The sequence below is a fragment of the Ceratosolen solmsi genome, unplaced genomic scaffold, assembly GCF_000503995.2.
Source record: "Ceratosolen solmsi marchali unplaced genomic scaffold, CerSol_1.0 scaffold11, whole genome shotgun sequence".
In the NCBI taxonomy this organism is placed as follows: Eukaryota; Metazoa; Arthropoda; class Insecta; order Hymenoptera; family Agaonidae; genus Ceratosolen; species Ceratosolen solmsi.
Genome location: NW_011948416.1, coordinates 9,414,519 through 9,436,929, shown reverse-complemented (window position 1 = coordinate 9,436,929; position 22,411 = coordinate 9,414,519). Strand labels below are relative to the sequence as shown.

The window sequence follows — 22,411 nt, the reverse complement described above, 5'->3', positions numbered from 1 at the left end:
AGGCATAAATATTTTTGCACATAAACGCTCGTTTATCGCCCGTTTAGCGCGCAATAATTGTTGACTCACCCATTCTTCAAGCGGTCCATTCGGGGTGGCGGCTCTTGGCTCCAGGGTTTCGTCGGTGTGACGATTAAAAATGTGTTTCACTATGGATCCACGATTTACGGCCCTGTACTCGCAAGTCGGACAAAACCACCTGGAATTACAAAATTACGTTCGCTCGAATAATTAAAAAGTCGACAACTACTCTGCAAGCACAATTAAGAAAGGATATAATTTTCGTGACGATTGGTTTGCGAATCGCGAGACTTCTCCAATGCTTTTATATAATATCAAACTTGTTAATACACAATAATCTTTTTCCACAATTGGCGGGCTGTATTTATTTAATTATAGCGAATGAAATTTAATGTTAGCGTACTTGGTGTACTTGAGGTCCCTGTAAAGATGATCCCTAAAGTCGTGCTTGTACTTGGACTTGAATTGGTTGCAAACCGTGCAAACGTAAAGGTCCCCGATGGGCTTGCCAAGGGGCCCGTAGCCACCCTCGGGCATAGCCACCTTGGGCTTTTCGGGCTCGTCGAGCGACGTCCTCGGCTTCTTGATTTCCGGCGACTTGCAGTCCTCGACGCTCGTCTTTGGCAACTTGGCTTTAGCTGGCTTGGCCGCTACCTCGGACTCAATTTTACGCTTGGCATTGACCTTCGCCGACTCGACGTTGTCCTCTTCCTCGAGTAGGATGCCCCGGATGTGACGTATACGCGGCATGTCACGACGCCACAACGGCGTCGTGTCGAAGGGCTCATCCTGAGGAATCGTCGGCTCTATGACGTCAGGTTTCTTCAGACCTACGAACCCACACGTTTTCCAAATGCGTTTATTATTATTGATATGCCGTCATCGTCATAATATGTCAATATGTACGAAATTATCTAACGTTTGAGTAAGTTACCGAGACTTAATTATAATTTCGATTCGTTTATCGACGCTACGAATAGAACTGAACGGGAAAATAAAGAAACTCTCAATTGCAAAATAATAGTACACGAATAACCAAAGCTTCGATTCCTGTTTATTCAAATTAATGAGAATGTTGTAATTGTATGTATTTGTAGTAATTGCACGAGAATGTCATTTTTCCTTTAAAATCAGGTCATTATCCGAGGGTCTTTAATAAAAGCAGTCGCACCTTTTATCCTTTGGTAAACGGTCGTGTAGTCGACCTCGGGCTCGTTTATATGCTTAGTGAGCATGTGTTGGTCGAAGGTGATTTTGCTGATGGTCTTGAAGGCGCAGCCGTTGCACTTGAACTGACACTTCTCGTCGTGAGTGGTGGCCGCGTGATTTTGCATCGCCGTCTTGTACACGGACTTGAAGTCGCAGAGGTTGCATTTCCAGGTATTCCCGTCCGGGTCCGGGAGCTCCGTCTCCTCCGGTTCTTGGGACGCGGATGCCTGCTGCTGCTGTTGCTGCTGGGCCTCGCCTGCCTGGTCCAGCTGCATCTCGCGTATCACCTTAACGAACGGCCTCTTTTCCGGGTGCTTGTCAGCCAGGTGACGCTCAACCACGTGTCTGCACGTTTTAAGTTCAACATTTAGTTATAATTGCTTAGCGGCTCCCGGCACACATCTGTCTCCCCAAGCACGTTGAATGGCTTTAATGGAGTGCGTTTTGGATTAAATGGGAGACGAGGAATTGTTTTCAGTGCTTTTTCATTGATTCGGTCGGTTGTTCGGATTTATCATTGATAAATCGGTAAAACAACTTTTAATAAAATAATGTGCATATAAAATTATTGGCCATATTTTCATTCTTTTGTCCAATTTCATTGGAGAAGCATTGTGCGTTAGTTGTTCATGTTATGCTGCTGTTCTATTAATCCTTGGCTAAGATAATAAACATAAACTATTTGGAAAGTAAAATGTTTTTATTATTTGTTTGTTTGTCTCCACCCCCCCCCCTCCCCACCCCTAAAGACGTGAAGAAAAAAAACGATGACGATCGTATTGAAATATTGAAGAAACGAGGAACTATTCGACGTGCTTGGAGAGAAAACGCTTGTTAAATCTAGTTATTTTAGTGTGAGAGTACTGTGCAGTATTTTGGGAAGTAAATATAAATGTAACAATGTAAAATATGCTTACTTTTTAAATAAGAAATGAAATAAAACATTATACTCGGTAAATTAATTACATTGATGATGCAATTAAATTGGCAATTCGAACAAAATATACGACTTTCAATTGCATAATGAGAAAGGCTTCATCAGTTATATACGGCAATATTTAGATATACGATTAATTAGTTTATTAATAACGAGAATAATACAGTGTCTGTTGGTAGTTGTATTGGTGTGTGTGTGTGTGTGTGTGTGTGTGCGTGTGTGTGTGCGTGTGTGTGCGGGCGTAGGTAGGTAGGTGCGTAGGTACGTGCGTGCGTGCGTGCGTGCGTGCGTGCGTGCGTGCGTGCGTGCGCATATATGTATACGCACGCATGTGTATACGTAAGCATCGCTTTACATGTAATATTAAGTCAAAATCATTTTTATGAGAAATTAAATAATCTTATTTAAATTAAATGATGTTTATTTAATATTGGAGAAATATATATTCATGTATATAAGAGTTGCAGCATATAAACCGTGTAGATAATTACTTTCAAGTATTTGGGTTTTAGAAAACAAATGAATAAATAAACAAATAAATAAATAAATAGATTGGTAGATAAGTAAAAAAATTAATGAATAAATCGTTTGAATGGCTCGTTTGCAATAAGTGTAAATATAAATTAAAACGATGATGCTATTTTTCTAATATCCAATTATTCGAAAAAGAAATTATGCAAAAGAACAAGGAAATAATCGAAAATTTTATGGATTTTTTGAAAATACAATTGTCATCAAAGCTATTGAGCGAAATAGCGAAATAGCGTAATGTATATATATATATATATATATATATATATATATACACATATATATTCATATATATAATTAAAGCGGATACAATTAAAACAATTATGAATAAATACTACGTTTAAACTACAGAAACAAAAAGTGCGCACTTGCTGTGAATTAAAAGTAGTAAAAGAAGTAAAAGGAACACTGAATGTGCAGTCCAATTCACAAACCTGTGATAGTGATGGTAAATGCAATGAGAACACTTGTAAAGTCGGCTATCGTGCATTTTTAAATGAACACCCATTTTTTCTAAGGCTATGTTTTGGGCTAAGTCCTGGCCACTCGGCGGCGGGCAGTGGGGGCACCGAAAGTACACCTCGTCCGAGTGCAACGCTTTTAAGTGATGTCGCAACATCGCTTCCTCGACCGTTAAGTAATTGCATTCCGGCACTCCGCAGACGTATCTGACAAATTCACATTTCATATGGTCACACACAGAGCTGTACGTTATTGTATTAAATTGTTTTTCAGACTCGGGGTGGGGCGGGGAGCTTGCCGCCCAGGAAAAAAATTATATATACGTGGCAATGATCGATAATCAAGTATTCGTATAAAGCAGCAGTGCGCGCGCGCGCATCCGATGAACGATGTTGGATACTCGTGGCGGAAGTTCGTGCTCTTTGAAAGTATGCGTGTGTCCGGTGTGGCTTCGCGTCCATGGATTATTAGGCTGTAGCTTTAATGAGATATGCGACTTACAGTACGATTAGACGTGAATAATATTTGTAACCGCGTTAAGCTGCCTTAGATGCTCGATCGTTGACTGCTGTTCAGCTTAAGCTCTCGATTAGTCGATCTTGATAACAATTATGAATCGCATGGACATTGAGTGATTGATTCAATGAAAATGAGACGATAGAATAGTGTCGAGTCACTTTCACCTAACAATGTGCTTGATTTTAATGGCGTCGAGCTATATTATATATCTTCTGTAAAAAAGTGACAAGTACCTTTAACTTTATGATATTTTAATTGTTTTTCATCGCGTATTACATAAGTTAAAGATGCTTTGCATTTTTGAACAAGTGAATGATCGATTGTATTTTGTTTTTCTTCATTTATTTTTCTTTTTTTCTTTTTGAAAGTACCATACCAAAATACTTGCTTATTAGCACAACTAATGTACGAAATAATAAATACGTATGATTTATTTCCAATCGTATATAATATTTTTCTCCGGGCTGGTAATACAAAAAAATTTCAATTAACTTAATGAAAACAATGATTATTAGAACAAAAATCTCTTATAAGAGAATGCGATAAATACATTAAGGAATAACATGGACATTTTTGCAATATCATTATCTGTAAATTAATAGAGATTTTAATATTTATGTTAAATATAACATTCTAACACACATCCCTGTTGACAATCTTTAAGGCAAAGATTTAAAGAATATAATTTTTATATATTACTTGAACATAAAAAAAATGTGTGTTCGTTTTGTTGTCAAATTGATTAGGAATTACAATGATTTACATAATAAAATTTAATTTGCGCTTTAATCTCAAGTAATTTCTAATTTATACTAAATATGTGTAAGGTTTGTGAATAAATAAAATATTCGGCCTTAACGTGTATTTATAATATCATACAGTTAGTACATTAATACTGTATTTATCAATTTTTACGTTTCATACTCTTCGTAATAAATAAAACAAAACAAAAATTTATGAGAGCTCTCGGGTAAAAATTTAATATCCTACATTGAAAAATGATTGAGATCGATGATAATATTTTGTTTTATAAATACGTGCATGAGAAAATTAATAAATGATTTCCATATAAAATGTAATATATATATATATATATATATATATATATATATATATGTATATATATTACAGAATGTAGCATGTATAACATGTTTATACATTGAAATTCAGATACATACTCTTAGAAAATTTTATTCAGTAAAATTGAACATAAAGAATAATTTTATTTAAAAAGTAATATTTCGTTTTATTCAATTTCAAGATCAGTAAATTGAAAGTGATAAAAATTGTTATTGCTATTTATTATAGGTTTTCTTTCTTTTTTTTTCTCAAACCAATACAAATATTTTAAAATTTTTAAATTAAATATTTTAAAGTCTGTACAAATTTTTTGCAAAGTCTAAAGTTTATATTTTAAATCTTAACTCGAGATCATGCTCCTCATAATAGTTAGCACAAAGTTATTTATATAGAATTTGTAATGTATTAATTGTTGCAAAAGAAAAGAAAAGGAAAAACGGGATAGGAAAACTGAGAGAGAGGAGAGAGGAGAGAGGAGAGAAAAGAGAAGAAAAGAGAAAAGAATAGAGAAGAGAAGAGAAAAGAAGGAAACAGTAAAAAAATTGCTAGTCGACACTAAAATTACATATAATTAACAAAATAATGGCAAAACAAGTAATAAATCAATCCACTATAATAAACACGAATAAATGATCTCCGCCAAGACCGAGTCACATACTCATACTATTTACAGGTAAATTAGTGAACAGGAAAATAACAATACACGTACGCGTATAAAGCGTACACAAAATAATATAATAAAATCAATCTTAAAACAAAAGAAAACAAGATTATATGTATAGGTGGTAGTGGTGGTGGTACGTGGTGGGAGTGCGCGGGGCAGCGCGTACCTTTGATTCTCAGGAACGAATTTTGGTAGCACCTCGTCCTCTTCCTGCTTCATCGCGTCCCTGTGCGCGGCTGCGGCACTCACGCCCCCGCTCATCCTCCCGTTCTCGTGCGAACTACTGGCCAGATTCACCATCTTGTCGAACATCCGCTCTTTCTTATCGAGACAGGGCACCGGGTTCACCGGGCTCGAGTCCGGCACGCTCTCGTCCTTGAGGTGAGCCTGCAGGTGCCTTACCATGTTCGTGCGCACCTTGTTGCTGTAAGGGCAAACCGCACACTGCACCGCTCGAATGTAGATCGCCTGCAGGGGCAGCTTCTCGATCTCGCTTGGCCCGTAATTAAGCTTCTCCATTTCCATGAGCTTAAGTGCGTCCTTGTCCGCGGCGGCCTTGTTCATCTTCTTGCTCTTCAGCCTGTCCGCCGTTGTCTGTAACACGCGGTCGGCGTCACGCCACGTAAGTTTAACATCTCGTGTCAAGGACGACGTTCACTCCCTCATCCCCCCCCCTAAATTTCGCGCGCCATTTCACAATCTCGCAGAGACACGGCTTCACGCATCGCCGAATTGCGTTTGCTCTACTTGTGGGGTGGAATGCCAATAGTTTTGGCCCTCCAACTTATATGACGCAATAGCCAAATCAATAAACTTTTTACAATAAAAGCAAAGAAAAAGCCTCGATTAGATGCATTAAACGGCTTGGTTGCAACCGGTTATCCTCCTCCTCCCCCCTCCCGCCCACCCGCCCAAACACGGGAAGAATTATTGAGTTTCGATCGCAAGGAGTAGAAGCGTAGAATTGTCGTGTCCACTCACCATGGGATGAACGTAAAATAGTCCTGATGGCGAGGGATTGGTCGGGTCGGCTGGCACGATTCTCGAACTGACGTACTTGTGCTTGGCTCGAAGATGAGACTGCGCCTGACTCTGGACGGCGAATCTCGCGTTGCAGACGGCACAGCTGAAGCGCTTGAGGCCGTGCGTCCTCAAGTGATCTATGAAGAAGGATGGCTTGCTGAAGCGCTTGCTCGAGGAGCCGCAATGTACGCAGTAAAGGGCCGAGTCGCCGCCGTCCTCGTCGTTGGGGCTGCATTGTTGCATATGCTGGCGTAGTTCCTCGGCGGTCTCCGCGGAGTACGGGCAGGAGTCGACACCGCAGCGATAGAGCTCGCGACCGCCGAAGCCCGTACCCTGCACGTCCTCGATAGTGAGGAAGCGGTCGATCGAACTCGGCACCTCGATCGCTGGGTCCCGGCTCGGGCTTGGGCTCGGGCTCGGGCTCGGGCTCGGCTCGACATTCACGAGGCTCGTCCGCGGTGACGAAACTCTTGCTTCCAGCTCAGCCTCTTTAATCAGCGACTCTTCTACCGCCTCCTCCTTTATATCATCTTTTTCTAACATCATCGGCTGGAAATCAATCATGGGGATGGCGTTTCTTTACGTCAACATTACCACGATCTTGGCCCAACGGCCTCACTACTAATTCTCATGCACGTGTAATGATTTGAAGTACATGTTGTTTATTTTTTGTTTTTCTTTTTTTTTTCTTTTTTCTTTTACATTCATTATCATTTCAAAGCCATCAACAATACCGATTAACAATCAATCCCTATTATCATATTATAATAACCAGTAGATTATAAGGGAGATAATAAATAAATCATATTGTCGTGCTACTTCCGACTTAAAATATCGTAAATACATAGATCCTCGTAGATTTAAATTTATAATTCGGATGGCATTGTTCTGGCGCTAATTAATATAACGTTTTGTGATTGTTTGAAGAAAGTAATAAAGCAGTTTCTTACCTTTTCGACTAACATATCGGTTAATTGATTCGTGTAGTCTTCAATTATCTCGACATCGCTGTCGTAGTCCTCGACTTTGTTCTCATCTTGTTTCGTTTCAACGACCATTTTTTTGCCGGACAGCAGCTCGGTATGATCGAGCAAATTCGTATTGACGAATTCACTCTCGCTATCCGGATCAATTTTATGAAATCCAAACTGATTGTTGGCATTTAAATTCTGTACATCGGACACAGTCACCTAAAATTGCAATGTCTTGTACAAAAATTCCCAAGCCATCCATCCATCCCACAAAGCATTTAAATATTTCCAAATATTTTCCTAGAGTTACTACTTGTGTACTTGTATGTGTATACTTGTATGTACTACTTGTCATTAATCGACGATTAGATTCTTATAAAAGCACCAAGAGCTCACCTTGATATTCTTTCCAATATTGAGCAGACTGGTGGAAGTGGAATTGAGACTGCGCGCGTCAAGGATACGAATGTTCGAGACGCTGTTGTCGAGGTTGGTGAGAGGCACGTAGGTGCTGTTATCCTTCGGGGATATTATTTTCGCCGTCATAATGGGTGCGTTCGGAATCAACGAGACGGCACTACCCGTACCCTTGATACGCGGTGGTATCGCCACCTTGCCGAGCTCTTCGTCGAAGGCACCCTTACGTTGTCGGAATATCGCATCGACATCGCGCACCCGCAACTGTTCGATTGCGCTCAGGTTCTTCGATATCTGTAGGCAATGGAATTATTTCCAAGTAATTTGTGTTTATTTGCGCGAATAAGCTATTCTCGGCAAAGTTCTAATCATCGCGTTTAAAATATTGATACGCTTACGACTTATGTCGCTCAGACATATTTCTCAAGCGAGAATTTACGTGACATTTACGTTCGTACGTGTGACATATTTATTAATCAAGGGAAAGCGAGGCGCTTCACCTTACAATTTTAAGAATATCTCTTTTATAGTAAGCGGAAATGATGTAATGTAAAAAAACTTTTATTTTTCAATCCCGAGAAATGCTTTCAAGTATGTAAATTTAGGGGGATTCAACGTATTAAGAAAAGTTAAGAAGCAAGTTAAATTAAGTTAAATTAAATTTAAAAATTAGAAGTTAATTTAAGCGAAGAAGCAACGTTGTATTGGGACTGATCGGAGAATTTAGTCTTCTTATAATAGTCTCGTTAAATTTGGTCAGTTTGTGTTTGGTTGTTTTCTTATTTTGTAAATTGTTTTAGTTACCTCGCGTGGCAGACATCTTTCAAGCACATGTGGTGGCTGATTATAATGCGATGAACTAAGATGATTATGCAAATCTTTTATAGATGCCGAACCATGTGAACAATACATGCAATGGTATTTGAAATAACCATGTTGCTTATAATGCTGAAAGGAATTATCTTAATGTTATTCTTAAACTCTAATGGTGCACAAGAGAAGAAATTATTTTTAAAGTTATTACAAGTTAAGATTATAGTATTGCCTATAATTTACATTATATTCTCTCTCTCTCTCTCTCTCTCTCTCTTTTTTTTTTTTTTTTTTTTTTTAACGAACACACTCAAAACAAGTTTTTAACTGATTATAAAGTATACCTCAATGAGACTTTCTACAGTGTGCACCAAACTTTGGCATATGTGACATTTGAAGCCAGATGTTATATTTGTATGGTGCATATTAAGATGTAGTACAAATGCCTCGGGTATGAAGAAGTATTTATTACAATCTAAAAATGAAAGAATATATGTTTAATATTACTACTCTTGTTACCGATAATGATAGAAAAGGTATCCTTTAAACAGCTTAATTTTTTAGATGAACCTACCATGCACACAAACGTAGGGTTTAATGATTTGTTTACGTTCGAGTCTTTTGGGAGGTGGTGGTAATTGTACGAGTTCTTCGCTGACAACAAGAATGTGTACTCGTTTCATTTGATGATAAGTTTTCTGTTGAATAATACGTTACGCTTAGTCGTTTGTTTAATTCTTTGTTAATTTAATTCTTCTACCATACAGACTTGTTCATTTATTTTTCTGTTTTGGATAAATAAGTCCACGGAATACCGAATAGATAATACAATATTTACGGCCCTTAATACAGATATTGCGGTAACAATGAAATGTTCGAAATTTTTAGTAACATGGATTTGGCAAACGTTTAAATATTACGAATGAAAGCCCAGCGACATCTTTAGATATGCAAATGTACAGAGCATATGAAAACATTGTAGTGAATCCGTTAAATTTTTCGGATATTGTATGCTTTAACGATAAAAAAAAAAAAAAAAAAAAAAAAAAAAAAAAAAAAAAAAAAAAAAAAAGAGGAAAAAAAAAAGAAAAGAGAAAAACCTCTTTTCATATATTAGATAATAAAATTACGTATAAAATTACAGAATAAACAGTGAAATAACAACAAGGCTTGTTCGGTACTTAATTCTTGTTTACTACAGTGTAACATCGTACCTGATGTATTTCAACATAGGAGTAGGCAAAGGCTCGATAGAAGCAGTATTTGCAACAGTATCTACAGAAGATGTGCATCTTTTTCAAATGATTTATCAGCTCCTCGTAGGATTTGCAGTCGATATAACAATAGGCACACTTGAAGTAATCCTTACAATCACTGTTAATAATCTTATTGACAATGTCGTCCTCGTGTAATCTCAAATGCTTGTTAAATGCTGGCTCGTTACTAGTAGTGAAAGAGCAGTCTCGGCCCATACATTTGAACATATGTATAAGCTTGTCATCTTTCAGCATTTTCTCATATATGTTAGCTGATTTGAGTTTTATGGCTACAGAGACCTGCTCTGGTGAAGCTATCTTGACAAGTTTGAAGGGTTGGTTGGCCGATGTCACGAGACTCGTAGGCGTTGAACCTGCCGACGCTACTGCCAGTGGTGTCGCTATACCTTTGGAATCAATTTTTATAGCTACAGTTGGTTGTCCGCCAATGGATATATAATTTTCTGGCTTTGCCACGGGTCTTGAGGTAGGAGGTATATTTAGTGGAATGAGCTTCACCGTTTCTCCAGAGGAGCTAATAACTGATCCACTGCTGTCGACTCGTTTCAAAATATAAGAGCTTGGTTTTTTCAAAAGTGACATGCCTTTGCCTTTCTGTGGCGAAGTCTCCACAGCTTTACGAATGTTTGATACCTTGTTCAGAATATTCTTTCATTATCAAGAAAATTAAGCAATTTTAAAAGCAAGCTTTGGCTAACTATACACCAACAATTAAACGGTTTCTTTTTTCTCTTTATTTTTTTAAAACTATTTGTTAAAAATCATTGTTATGATGCTAAATATTGAACAGTTAATATAACAGTGGCAAATGTAGTTGAATCAATTTCATTAACTCAAGAAATAATTAAATATTTAAATCATATTCATTGAAATTAAATAGATATTAATTTACTTGGCTTTGGTGATATTTAAATTTTTTTTTTTTAGAACATATAAAATCAAGTAAAGTATGTTACACATATATATAAATTTTCAGATTACAAATGAATATTTTAAATTTGTTTTTAGTGTTATCTTACATAGAAAAGAAAAAGAAAAACAAAAAAAAAAAACAAAAAAAAAACAAATAAACAAACAAACATCATTTGTATACTTGTAAATAAAATGATAAAAAGCAGGATTAACTTATGCATTGATGATAATAATTAATTTAAGCATTAAGAGTAATAGCATTTTAGGATGAAATAAAAAAAATATTTTATACAAAGGAAAAAAGTAATGGAAAAATTCTGGACCTTAATTATAGACAAATGATTCAATTAATTATTTATAACCAAGTGCTTAAATATAAAAATCATTGTAATATTTATGTTCTATTTTTAAAAAAGTTGAATTTTTGATTTTTTAAGTGATTTCATCATACTAGTGTTCTAATTACAGAGTCTTACAAAATGGATTTGTAAGGCTAATTAAAATGAAATTGATGGAAGAAATGTACATACACAAAAATAAATATATATAAATGTACATGCTTATTTAAGTTATTTAAAATTTTTACTCATTACCAAATAATACAATAATTTTTATTTCTACAAAAAAATATACATATAGCATAGCATTCCGGGTTTTATATAAAACAAAAATGTTCTAATATTTTTTATTTTTTTCTTTACAATGTGCCAAGCGATGAACTCTATAAATACTTTATGTATAATTAAGTTAAATAATTTACTAATTTATAGTTTAGTGATTAAGTATGTTTTTATCATTATTAATGGAACTTCATATTTAGTTAATAATATGCATATATTCTTTCATTTCTATAAGAAATTTTGTTCTTCAAGGTAGAATTTAGTGTGATTAGTATATTATTGGGTACCTGGTACTGGATTACTTAGAGATTTTCATTAATAGATAATTAGGAATTGGGAATGGACAACTTTTTAGTTTAAATAGTTATAATGGTTAACAGTACTTCACATGCAGTAGTCTACATGGATATAGTTATGCATTAAATTATAAATAGCTAAATAAAAAAAAAAATAAAAAAAAAATAAAAAACATAATATATTTATATTATAAATAATTAAAAATGGCTTATAATTACTAATGATAATTCGTGTAATGAAAATGTGTTGTGCGTCTATATATAAATAGTACAAGAGTATTTTATATAATTTCGTACTATATTTAGATAATTTAAATTCAAACAATTTGAAATTTAATCGGAGCCAATGAAAATACAGCAAGTAAAATTTTAAGTATAATTATTAATAATTAGTATAAGTATATAAAAAAAATTTCATTTTATACCATAAGTTTTTTAATTTATTATTTGAATTTTAAATCATTGCTGAAAGTAAAATTACAATTGACATCTAATTGACATTCTAAAACTGATTAATATAATTAATTGTGATAATAGAAAATTAATATTTACCATTTGAGTTTCACTTTCTTTTTGAGCAAGACTGACAACATTTGCGATCTTTAAAAATCCTGTATCATCTTCGCTGGCATTAGGATCAAGAGGTTCGATAGTGGCCATTGAATTCGATTGGTCGCTATCTGTAAAACAGCGATTTTTTTTTTTTTTTAAGAAAATATACGAGAAGAAAATTAAGATTTATTTAGAGATTTTAATTTGATTAAAATTAAACTAATGATACTGCATCGTTCAAAATCATAATAGACAATAGATTAAGTGATAAAATAAATTTGACAACATGCTGACAACATGATAGTTATATTAATTTTGTTTAAACAATTAATTTTCTCGAAAATTGAGAATTACATAGAGAACTGTATTCCCTATAGATTAGGTAGTACTTACCATTAATTGTTGAAAATTCTTGATCACTCCCCTTCGAGAGTTTATCTCCACTGATTCTTCTAATTCTAATAAATGTCTTTGGTGATTGAGGACTAGATTGTTTAGATGATAAATCTTCATCCGGTAATTTTAGCTCATCGTCGTCAGTTCTCTGAAAAAATTCAACGTAATTGAATTAGATATAAATCTTTAAATTATTGATAAAGCCATAGGCAATAAATTTAATTAAATGTGGCAAGATTTTTTTTCAAGTCAAAGTAACGATATAATGTTCATATTATAATGACTAATTTATAATTGAAATTTAATCTATCTTAATAAAAGGAACCTTTTGAACAGTGGAGTAAAAGAACCCCCCCCCCCCCACCCCCATAGGTGTTGCACATGAGTAGCAAAAATAAGCTTAAATTATAATAATTGATTACTTATCAAGTCTTATACATGTAAATACATGATAATTAATTATTATCATATTAATTGAACGAGGGGTCAGGTCAGTGTGTTAAGATGGCAGCGAAATGCAGTGGCACAACGAGACGGACGTGTCATGCGGATCTTGACGACGGATTCTCACCAGTGGAGAGCTGGGCTCGTCCTTCACCTCCTTCTTGACGAAGGCAGGCGAGATGACGGCCATGTCCTCGGCGAGCTTCTTGGGCGATATCCGCTCCTTCTTGATAATGAGTTGCTCGGGCACTTGGGCAATCACGGGCTCGGACTCGAGTAGCGAGCTCGTCTCAAGGGGCTTGGTGTTCTGTAGCTGAGCCGCGAGTCGCTGGATGGTCGTCATCATGAGACCCTTGGACGGCGAACGCATCTCCTCGGTGCTCTGGAGTATACTCGTCACGTCCGTAGCGATCTCGTGATCCGACTGCTCGCCGCTCGTGTCCGACTCGTAGCTGACAGGGTCGACGGGCGGCGGTTCCGTGTCGCTCGGCTCCTCGTCGCTGTTCTCATAACCCGAGCTGCGCAGTATCGAAAAATCGAATTCAGAGATTATTATCGTCTTCTAGGCGCCAAATCGAAATGCAAACAAGCTCACGTTCGCGGTCACGAGCGCGCGCCCATTTACTCTCCAATGCGCAATCGAACATTAACATCGAAGAGGACGGGAGTTTGGTTAAGCTGGTGAAAGGATGGAGCTTAAATATAAGCTTAAATTGAGCAAGCTTAAGGAGTAGGCTTCCTTTATAGTAACATGATAAGTTATGTCGGGTATACTGTGAGAAATCAAATTTTTTTTAACATAATATCATGGCACAATGTTTTTCTTTACAATATGACAAAATTCACCATTAGATCTCTATAGTTTGGATAGTCGAAGAATTCTGATTAATTTCTTTCCTTCAATCAACAAGTTCCTTTAATATATCCTAAAAGAACTTAGCTCTCAATCTTTATAATTTAGCGTTGTTTTATTTTGTTTTTAGGCTTTAAGTTTTTTTTTTTTTTTTCATTTTTTTCTAACATAAAATCTTAATAAAATGTAATTTACAGTTCAAAGTCATGGTCTGTCTTCGGTTATTAATGATGAAATATGAAAATATTTTGATAATAGATGAGAATTGGTTTTATACATTACCTCTTAATGGGCTCATCGACAAATGATAGAGGATCTTTTATCTTTGCACCGGTCTTATCCTCCTCGGTAGATCTCGGTGCATCCGGATCATCTTTAATTTGGACCGATTCTGGATGTGACGTCGCACTCTCTTTAGCCTCGGATTTGGACACGGGCTCCTGCTGTTCGGATATGTGAAGTGGATCAATGACATTATCCTCCAGGATTGGCTCGGGCGGTACGCTCGGCTCCACGGCTGGGATATCCACTTTCTCGGTGACGACATTATCCTTCTCGTCTACGGGCAATGACGTATCCATTTTATCCTTGAGTTTATCGATTATCGATAGTCTCTTCTGGCCTTCATCCTTATCCACTTTAATACCGATGTTCTCCGCGATCTCCTGCATCTTTTTCTTGCGCTCGTTCTGTATTTCAACGTCCTTGTCCTCGAGCTCAGCCGCACATACAAAGGCGCTCAAATTACTACTCTTCTCCGATTTTTCGACCTTTTGTGCCCTGTGCTCCGTCGTTTCCAGCATCAAACGAATTTCAGAATCCTCCATTAAAGATTCGGCCTATAATTAGACGCAATTTTGTTGCCATTTAACAATAATTTAATAAACACTTGTTAATTAAAATTCGATTAAATTATATTCAACTATGTTTCAAAATCTTTTTACTATTAACTTAACAGTTAATTGTGAATGTGAGCTTGACACGAAAAAAAAAAAAAAAAAAAAAAAAAAAAAAAACAAAAAAACATAAAAACATAAAAATATAAAAAAAAAATCAGAAAAAATAATTATATTATAGCAAATAAACGATTGTTTTTCGCGAAAAGCAATCGAAACTCCAATTAAAAATAATTATTATATTCACCTCAATGGTATTGGCAATGATATCTTGTTGCTCGCTTTTATTATCAGGTACAGCAGTATCCGCGCTCGACTCGTTCTCACTCTTCCGCTCGAGCAAGTCGAGCACAACCGCAGCTTTATTATCTTCGTTTTCAACCTTCACCTTGACGCTCGTTTCTTCCTTCTTAAGATTCAGCGACATGTCGATTTTGACGATCTTCACCTCCTGCTCCGTGCTCTTCCCGTGCCACATCCTCGCGTGCTTCTCGACGTTACACCTCTTCAGTTGCACGTAATTGCATTTAGAGCAAAGGTAACCGTACACCCTGTCCTCGTTGGGCATCGGTGATTCGATCATCGCCTCGTTGAAGCTCTTGGTGGTAGAGTACTTGCGGCACTCTTTGTAATAGTGGGTGCGTATCGAGCCCCGGGCTACGGCTTCGTAATTACAGTTCATGCAGGAGAAGCGGTACTCGCCCGTATGGTTGGTGCAGTGCTCGTAAAAGCTTTCACGGGCGCTGTTGTCCATACCCTTGGTAACGAAGTTGCAAAAGCGGCAGCTGAATTTTACAGCGCGCTTGTTTGGCTCCCCGGGCGTTTCTTTGCTCGCAAGCATCGACGGCGTCGACTCCTCGATCGCCAGTTGGGCCTCGGCCACGGGTAGACGCGATATCAAGACCTCCTTCTTTGGGTGCTGCATTTTGTAATGGTGAACGATGTTCTTGCGATAGAAAGTGCAAAGTAGGCACTGGTACTTGTCGGTACCGAAAAGGGTGTAGCCGATGAGGGCGTCAGCGTCGACTCGCGAGGTTAAATCGTCGTCGTCGTCGTTCGCGTTCCCAGTTGACTTCCAGCTCGAGTCTTCCTCGTCGTTGAGCTTGTCGAGGCTTTCCGTCCGATCGATGGACGAGTTGAGCTTCTTGTCGCTCGAGCTCGTCGTGTCGCTCTCTTTGGAGAGCAAGTCGGTCTCGTTGCTGATGGACGAGTCCGCCACCGACTCGTGGCTCGTGCTCTCGTCGGCCTTGCTCGAGCCACTGGCTTTCTTTCTTTTCTTTTTCGACAGTATGCCTGTCGAATCATTCGAGAGGGCTAGCGTTAGGGAAGTAGTCGTTTAACTAGTTAGTAGTCTTTGGCATAATGGATCGGTTTCCATAAAAAAAAATATAATTTATTCTATCTTAAACATACGAGCTAAGGTAAAGCTTAATATTTTGAGAATTATGCGAGAGAGGATTGTAGTTTCTAATATCTCGGATAATAATCGTCTTCCCAATGTGCTGCTGCCCGACAGACTGTTTTGTTAATTTTTTTTTTCACACGGAAAATGATGAAAGATTCGTCAAAAGTGCAAAAAGGCTTTCATCTACATTCTATTATTAATTTTTAAAAGTTTTATACATTTTTATATGCACGTAATTAATCGATACTTACTTTTCGGCGTTTACAGTTTCGAATTTATGTTAATTTTTTATTCGTTATAGATTATTAAGTGATTGTACATATTTATTACGTATTATATAATTTCTCACTATAGAAACTACAAAATTAAAAATCGTTTTAAAATTCCAACAAAATATTAAACTTTGGTAAAAAAAAATAAATATTTATTACTATAATTTATAGTATAATATACTATTAACTTAATAGTGTCAAAGTTATTTGGCAATTTTTTATCATACAAGAAATACAAATTTTGCATAAATTATTCATTATATTGAATAAAATTTTGAATTCATGATAGGAATGACACGGTGATTTACTGTGTTTGAAGCATACTCAGCAATCATCTTACGATATTTTTATCTAAAAAATCATCTTAAAATTGCCATATATGCACATAAGTAGAAATTTGACAATACAAAGAATCTCGGTAAAATCTTTCAATTTTATGAATGTGAATCAATAATTAATTTTCAAATGCTATAACATACCCATTTGCCAATTGTTCTTTTTCTTCTTAACTTGTTTCTTCTTTGCCATCGAGTACTTGGGATTAGTTGCTAATTCTGCCATTACATCGTCGAGAAGTTCCTGGTTACTGTCACGCTGTTTTGCCGTTATATCCAATAACAGCGACGATGACGCATTTGAAACAAAACTCTCATCCGATGATGATTCTACAGCTGATTGATAAATATTTAATTTAATTCTATCTTATTTTTAAACAGTTTGAACGACATCACAAAATAAATATCTTTAATGTACAAGTAAAATTAAATTAATTAAACTATTTTTTCCTATTTATCATTAATTAAATTGGTGGTAATTAAAGTGGTAGCTAAATTTAATTTTAAAGCGTATGTCGTAACCTAATGAGGATAGATTAAAGCGCAAAATGGTTTCATTCGAGCATACCAATTATATATAATTAGGGCTTTTAATTTTTGAACATTTAAAATTTTAATTTATAGGTGATATTTATCATATAATAACAAATGATTTAAATAATATCAATAATCTTTAAATCTGTAGAATACCGCATCTTTTCAGTCATTCGCTTTTCAGCATTCAAATAATAGTCTAGAGTTCTAGAATTCTACATTGTGCAATTAGCAGCACCTTTACGATTTATAAATAACATTAATAAGAATATATAATTAATAAATAATAACAATGAATGCGCGAATAAAGTCCTATGTTTTATAAAACAAAATTAATTTCAATACGTCGATATTCTTTGCCAAATTAACGTCGACAAAAGATTTCAAATTATTATAGGCAAATTATTATTATAATAATATAAGATACGGTGTTGACGTATATAATGAAGCGACTGAATACAGCTGCAAAAGAAATCTTGTATGCACCGATAAAATAGTTATAAAATCTATCATACCAGCATCGGTTACAGATGTCTTTTTGGAGCCTTTCTTAAGATTTTTTCCTTTAGCGACGATAGCTTTCTCACTGGAAGTTGTGTCGGGATGAAGAGATATATCGGTAGTGGGCTCGACCACCGAGGGATCGAGGTTGAAGCTATCATTGGAGGAGCTGTCGAACAACGGTAGCGACGACTTTTGGATATTCTTCGAGCGTTTAACCTTCTTCCCCGTCTTCTGGGTCGTATCTTTCTTTGCCTTTGTGATTGGCACGTCAATACTGATACCTTCGGATCTGCGCGACAGAGGCACATCATCTTCTTCGCTATTTGAGCTTACGAAGAGATTCGGGATGGGTTCGACTCTCTTTACTTTTGCCTTAGATTTCGTTGACTGTGCTTTCTTCGTCTTTCCAGCTTTAATAAAATCGACACAATTATGCTCATTTTGTTATCGTTAACTTAATTCTTTTTTATTATTAATCTACGGACAAATCTGCACGATTTAACCAATTTTATTACGACAGCATTCATCTTACTCGACAAATTACTTTTCAATTACTAATACACCATTCTTTTATACAATTTATAATGAAGTATTTTTTCAACTCTTTTCAGCACAATAACACATACTGTGATTAGAATTCGATAGGGAAAAAAAATAAAAAAAATAAAAAAAAAAAAAAAAAAAAAAAAAAAAAAAAAAAAAAAAAAAAAAAAATAATAAGAATAATAAATAAAATCGCTAAGATAACATAGTTAATAAACGAAAATAATTAAGAATTTTAAAAAATTTGTCGGGTGTCTTGAGCGACCATACAAACCATATTCAACTATGACCTTCTAAGCTTAAGAAATAATAGCTGACTAACCCGTAGTGCTTTTAGCAACAGGGGTGGTTTGCTCCTCGTCGACCACTGGCTGCTCCGGTTGCTGCTCCAATGCCTTATTCTTCTGGCTACAGGTACGACTACCTGTCGCCTTCATCGCACCGTCGCATATCCAGCTGGACTTGAGGTCTTCCTGCAGCATATCCAGTTCCCGCAAGCGACGTTTCGGCTTAATTTTGACAGGAGCTTCGATGGTATCCTTTGCAGCCCCGGTGGCGGGTTGAGCGATAATTTTATCGCTACTATTATCTTTCTTTTCGGTAGTTGTTGGTTCGACATCGAGCAGGTCATCCTTATCGGCAGCTACTAAGAATTTCAAGAATTTAATTAGACATTTCAGGGCTTGAATAATCGATTAACATTGACATTCAAGTTAAGAGTTGGTATGTTTTAGTGGAGCCTTCGTTTAAATACGATTATGAACCGAATAATGTAATTATTCGTTATAATTAAGTAATAGCTCAAGTATTCATATAATTTAAATAGAAAAAATCGTTTAATTTGGAATACAATAATGCAATAATTATAATAAATCTTACAAGATTGTTGAGCGAGCAGTGTCTTAGCTTTCTGTTTAGCGCCTCTCTTTTCCGTAGCATTAGCCACTTTTCCTTTCTTCTCCCTTGTTTTCTTTTGTTGTTGTTCCACTTTATTCTCGTTACTCAACCTTCTTTGATTCGATTTTCTTTTTTGTCTGCCTTTCTTCGAAACTGTCGCCGGGGGTGTTTCAGGGTTTGACTCTGATTCTTCCGATGATGATTTGATTATTTGCTTCTGTGATTTTTTCTTCTTTTTCGTTATCGTTTTCTTTGCCGACTGACCTCGCTCGTCGTCACTATCCTCCTCTTCGTCCTCATCCGACGAATATATCACAGTCTTTTTTGCTTTTTTCTTTTTTAATTTTTTCATGAGCTCCTTAACAAGACTTGATAGATCATCTTTCGATAAATTGTCGGTCTCGGCAAGCTTTTTAAATAGCTCCATTTCATCAATACCTTTGGATTTTTTACGCTCTTCTATTGTATCGGACGAACTTTCAGCTTCTTTATCTACATTTTTCTCTTTTTCTTTGTCTTTATCAACCGTTGATTTTTTGGTTGTCGTAGTTTCATCTTGTTGCTTATTAGTGGGTTCTTGATTGGTCGAGGATGAAGAGACTACATCTTCGTCATCCCAATTCTCCTCTGACGCCTAAAATAAAAAAAAAAAAAAATTATAAAACATGTTAATTACTTGCATTTATAATTATAATAAAATATAAGACTTAATTAAAATTACAATACAAGCCAATAATACGTTATGTTTTCTTAAAATAATACGAATTTGTTAAGAACATGATCTTACGCAATTTAAATAATTACCTAATATATATTTATATATATATATATGTAAACATAAATTTATGCTTTTATTTACTGCCAAAATATATAATAACGATAAACGAAGTTTTTACAATTTCCTATATGCTTACTTGTATGTACTCTTGACGTGCTTCGATGGACGGTCTCTTTTTAGGTATCTTGAACTTTTGTAGACCTGATCCTTTAACAGCCTTCTTCGCATCTATAGTGCCATAAAGTTCCGTCAGAGGCGATTTCATTGACTCTCTGGACTTGGTCTTCGATTTATCTTTATCCTTATCTTTACTTTTGTCCCTGTCCCTCTCCTTCTCTTTATCTCTATCTCGGTCCTTATCTCTATCTCTGTCCTTATCTCTATCTTTGTCCTTATCTTTTGTTTTCGGTACATCTAATTTCTGATGATCCGTTCGTTTCTTCGCAGCTGTAGTTGAAAGAATTATGGGGGAATAAGCCCAAATAAAGAAATGAAAATCTAATCAATCGCAAAATATCTTTGTTCTTAAATGCAATTTCGAATTAATTTAAACTTGTCTGAGAAATCAAGTAAATTTTAATCATTGAGATTTTTAAATATCCATATATTAACTTTTACTTTTATTAGTTGGAAATATTCATTTAAAATTTTTATAAAAGTATTATTATAGCCCTATAATAAAAAAAAAAAAAAAAAAAAAAAAAAAAAAAAAAATTGCGAGAAGTTTAATGTTAACAGTAATGATTGGAAAGTCGCCACATCATTTGCGAAAGTGTCCCTTGATTTATTTGATTAGAAACAGACGTGGCGATACGTACCGGCATCCTTTTCAGCAGCAGCGGTAGCCGCTGCAGCTGCCGCAGCTTGTTTCACCAGCTTATTTGGATGCACCTCTTTACCGGCTGGTACGACTTTCAGGAGCGCTTCCTTTGCGTGAAACGGCGGACTTGCTGGCTTATGCACCTCTGTCCGCATTCTTGGATCTCTGTCCGAGGTCACCCTTGGATCCCTGGAGTCTCTAGGGTCTCTAGGATCTCTGGTAATTCTCGACTGATCCTTGTTGTTCCACGAGTTGGGCGGCCCCCCGGGTCTCACGAACTGCAGATTGGGTCTGCCCTGGAACCGCTCCGAGTCGACACCCATTCGATTGTTCCAATTTGGTCGAATTCGTTGGAAATCATTGGTACCTTGTGACTGATGATCGTATTGCATGTCGTAGGGCGGTCGACCTTCCGAATAATTGGAGTATTTCGGTGGTGGACCGAAATTTCCATTGTTACTCAGCAGAGGCTGTATGTGGCCAGGATTGTTTCGAATCTGGATTTTCGATGACAAGTTATTGGAAATTAATTATATCGATTTGTTTTTTATTTTATTATTATGTGACTATAGTAACATTCAATCGCAGCGATTATTATTATTCTTATTATTCAATGTACAATACGATTATTTCTAGTGCGCAGACAACTTCAATAGGATAAAGTAAAGCAAAATTACTTGATAATGTTATTTAAAAGTACATATCGAACTGTTCAACTGGAATTTTATCTCACCATATTTGGCTGCATCTGATTGGAGAATCCGCCAGGCATTCTATTATCGCCGTTCAACATAGAATGACCGCCCAATTCTTGGTACATGGGATTCTGCCAGCCCGACTGATCAGGCGGTCCGCGCATATTAGATGGCTGGGGCATTTGATATGAATGGGGCCCAGACTGCGGAGGTCCTTGTTGCATTTGCGGATGAGGTGGTCCGTTCCATTGCTGCTGCTGCTGCTGTTGCTGCTGTTGTTGTTGCTGCTGCTGCTGTTGTTGTTGTTGTTGTTGTTGTTGTTGTTGTTGTTGTTGCTGCTGCTGCTGCTGCTGAGGTGATTGCATTGGCCCCCCATGGCCGATATTCGAACTATTGTAAGCATCTTGATTAGGACCCATTCGGTAATCGTAATGCTTATGGGGCCCCACCATTTGATTGTGAGATATGTACGGTACTGGGCCTGAAATACGTTTAATTAATTAAATTCGATATCCTTCGTTGTTAGTAAATATAAAACGTAACAGTTGTTCTGTTTGAATTAAATAAAATAAATAAAATGTCTTACTTTAGTGAAGAATAAAAATATTTTCAACGTGTTTCTATGCGATATGTAAAATTAAATATACAACGTCCTAACAAATTATATAAAATCTATCGTTCAGATTTCCATCATTTTTACAACTAAATTATTCATCTTTTCAAATTTTATCTTCA

General features: G+C 36.1%; 1 protein-coding gene across 1 annotated transcript in view; it reads right to left on the bottom strand.

Annotated features, from left to right (window-relative positions):
• LOC105359500 (uncharacterized) overlaps positions 1-22,411 on the bottom strand; it is a 44,449-nt gene that overhangs the window by 2,738 nt on the left and 19,300 nt on the right. The window contains exons 9-33 of the mRNA XM_011496114.1: positions 22,009-22,157; positions 21,715-21,969; positions 20,962-21,478; positions 20,298-20,608; positions 19,337-20,017; positions 18,809-19,181; positions 17,955-18,353; positions 17,050-17,241; positions 15,141-16,186; positions 14,280-14,836; positions 13,272-13,662; positions 12,698-12,848; positions 12,305-12,432; positions 9,862-10,557; positions 9,222-9,345; positions 8,992-9,122; positions 8,639-8,782; positions 7,814-8,128; positions 7,397-7,636; positions 6,405-6,995; positions 5,590-6,017; positions 3,133-3,366; positions 1,193-1,575; positions 425-851; positions 70-199 (exon numbers count right to left, since the gene is read on the bottom strand). Of these exons, the coding sequence (XP_011494416.1) occupies positions 70-199; positions 425-851; positions 1,193-1,575; positions 3,133-3,366; positions 5,590-6,017; positions 6,405-6,995; positions 7,397-7,636; positions 7,814-8,128; positions 8,639-8,782; positions 8,992-9,122; positions 9,222-9,345; positions 9,862-10,557; positions 12,305-12,432; positions 12,698-12,848; positions 13,272-13,662; positions 14,280-14,836; positions 15,141-16,186; positions 17,050-17,241; positions 17,955-18,353; positions 18,809-19,181; positions 19,337-20,017; positions 20,298-20,608; positions 20,962-21,478; positions 21,715-21,969; positions 22,009-22,157 (8,993 nt within the window). The remainder of the gene's footprint in view (positions 1-69; positions 200-424; positions 852-1,192; positions 1,576-3,132; positions 3,367-5,589; positions 6,018-6,404; positions 6,996-7,396; positions 7,637-7,813; positions 8,129-8,638; positions 8,783-8,991; positions 9,123-9,221; positions 9,346-9,861; positions 10,558-12,304; positions 12,433-12,697; positions 12,849-13,271; positions 13,663-14,279; positions 14,837-15,140; positions 16,187-17,049; positions 17,242-17,954; positions 18,354-18,808; positions 19,182-19,336; positions 20,018-20,297; positions 20,609-20,961; positions 21,479-21,714; positions 21,970-22,008; positions 22,158-22,411) is intronic.